Source organism: Portunus trituberculatus, chromosome 33, assembly GCF_017591435.1.
Source record: "Portunus trituberculatus isolate SZX2019 chromosome 33, ASM1759143v1, whole genome shotgun sequence".
Classification (NCBI taxonomy): domain Eukaryota; kingdom Metazoa; phylum Arthropoda; class Malacostraca; order Decapoda; family Portunidae; genus Portunus; species Portunus trituberculatus.
This window is the reverse complement of record NC_059287.1, coordinates 17,567,634-17,570,133: the sequence shown is the minus strand read 5'-3', so window position 1 is coordinate 17,570,133 and position 2,500 is coordinate 17,567,634. Positions and strand designations below refer to the sequence as shown.

The following is a 2,500-nucleotide window of genomic DNA, read 5'->3' as shown; positions in this document are numbered from 1 at the left end:
GGGCGGAGGGAGGGAGGGATGGAGGGCGAGGAAGGGGCAGAGGGGGGCGGGGTAGTCGGCGGCGGCGGCGGGGGCTGCGGCCTGGCCACCCTTGTTAGTCTTGCCGCAGACGCCTTTCTGTCCACACTAGTAACCCACGCCCGCGGCCTCACGCCTGCACGCCCAACACTCGTCCCTCGCCCACCCGCGCCGTCCGTGGCGCCGCGCCGTCCTGCTTGCTGGTGGGGACTTGAATGCGCCGGACACAATGATCCGACACACAGTGCTCGCTCCTCGCGCCCGCCGCCCGTGCCGCCGCCCGCTCTGAAGGCACCCCGCGCGTGACGTCAGCCAAGGACGCCTCGGGGGTGGAACACACACACCGCAGCGGCGTGGCACCCCACATCCCGGGGAACAGTCGCACGCTAAACGTGGCGCGAAACACACCGGCGTGCACATTGCCTGGCGCCGAGCCTACGCGGCACCCAGCGAGCAGCGCAGAGAGGCGGGATGTGTCCCTAGTGAGGCGATACAGCAGCGACACAGCGAAAGACAGCCAGATAGTCCGCGGGTGTGCGGCACCGGCCAGCCTGCGACCTGACACTTGTTACTCACTCGTTAGTGGTGACGCGTCTGCCCATACAGAGATAGAGAGCCACGGACTCCGTGTGCGTGTGCGTGTGCGTGTGTCAGTGTGACCTGTGTGCTGGTGGGGAGTTGTATCACAGTGACCATGCGTTGGCTCAGAACGGGAGTGGTGATGGAGGTGGTGGTGATGGTGGTGGTGATGGTGGTGGTGGTGGCGGCGCAACACACACAGGAGGGCGAGGAGCAGGAGGCCCAGACACTTGCCCATGAGGAGCAGCAGGCGGCGACACAGCAGTCTGAGGCCGAGGAGGTCCTATCGCGCCTCACCAGACAGGCGGAAAGGTGAGTGGGTCTTAGCTGCTGCTCTCTCTCTCTCTCTCTCTCTCTCTCTCTCTCTCTCTCTCTCTCTCATGACCGTCTTTCTACAGTCTTGGTCATCATTATTGTTGCCGTGGTCACCGTACTTGGCAAGACAGACAGACAGACACACACACACACACACACACACACACACACACACACACACACACACACACACACACACACACACACACACACACACACACACACACACACACACACACACACACACACACACACACACTGACACACATGCGTCCCAGCCAGTCTTGCCACAGTCTACCTTCCCTCTCATCCCGGCGCGACACACACACACACACACACACACACACACACACACACACACACACCTGGTCGTCTTCGAGTCGTTGTTGCGAGGACCATCGTTGCCAAGTACTGCCAAAAAGCCTCCTCCTCCTCCTCCTCCTCCTCCTCCTCCTCTTCTCTCTTCTTCCTCCTCCTCCTCCTCCTCCTCTTCGGTGTAGTTTCATTCATCTCATTCACTCACACGCATATAATGAAACGCCTTCACTTTCTCGCCTCTCTCTCTCTCTCTCTCTCTCTCTCTCTCTCTCTCTCTCTCGCGTCCCTCCCTCCCTGCGGACCTTTAATACCTATACTCTCTCTCTCTCTCTCTCTCTCTCTCTCTCTCTCTCTCTCTCTCTCTCTCTCTCTCTCTCTCTCTCTCTCTCTCTCTCTCTTACCGGCCGTCTATCTGTCTGTCTGTCTCTCCCTCTGCATATTTCTCTTTATATGTTTGTGCGTTTGTCTGTTTATCTGTTTCTCTATCGTGTTGTCTGACTGTCTCTCTCTCTCTCTCTCTCTCTCTCTCTCTCTCTCTCTCTCTCTCTCTCTCTCTCTCTCTCTCTCTCTCTCTCTCTCTCTCACAGATCTCATGTTTCTTGATGCCTTCGACTCACGTTTCATTCGCTCTCACTTCTCTCTCTCTCTCTCTCTCTCTCTCTCTCTCTCTCTCTCTCTCTCTCTCTCTCTCTCTCTCTCTCTCTCTCTCTCTCTCTCTCTCTCTCTCTCTCTCTCTCTCATTATACAGTTTCCCACGTCCCTATTCGTTCCACTCTCCTCCTCCTCCTCCTCCTCCTTCTCCTTATTCTTCGATCACACGTTGGAGGAAGTAATTTTTCTATGTTGCAATTTTCCTCTCCCTCTCCCCCACTCTCTCTCTCTCTCTCTCTCTCTCTCTCTCTCTCTCTCTCTCTCTCTCTCTCTCTCTCTCTCTCTCTCTCTCTCTCTCGTGATCTACAATTCAGACAGTGCTATAGTAATGATCATAACGCTCTTGTTAGGTCAGGGAAGGGAAGGGTGAGTTAGGAGGTGTTCTGGTGAGGTTAGGAACGCGTTTTAGCCCTTATGAGTGTGTTAGGTTTGGTTTGGTTGCGTTAGGTTGAGTTGCGTTGGGTTAGATTAGGTTTGGTTAAGTTAGGTTAGGTTGAGTTAAGTTGAATTAGGTTAGGTTGGGTTAGGTTGGGTTATGTTGGGTTGGGTTGGGTTGGGTTGAGTTTGGTTAGGTTAGGTTAGGTTAAGTTAGGTTAGGTTGGGTTAGGTTGAATTAGGT

The 2,500-nt window shown here is 55.2% G+C and overlaps 1 protein-coding gene across 1 annotated transcript in view; it reads left to right on the top strand.

Annotated features, from left to right (window-relative positions):
• Nucleotides 1-108: 108 nt before the first annotated feature.
• LOC123512321 overlaps nt 109-2,500 on the top strand; it is a 121,492-nt gene continuing 119,100 nt past the window's right edge. Inside the window, 1 exon segment of the mRNA XM_045268658.1 lies at nt 109-909. Coding sequence (XP_045124593.1) covers nt 713-909 — 197 coding nt within the window. The 5' untranslated portion in view covers nt 109-712.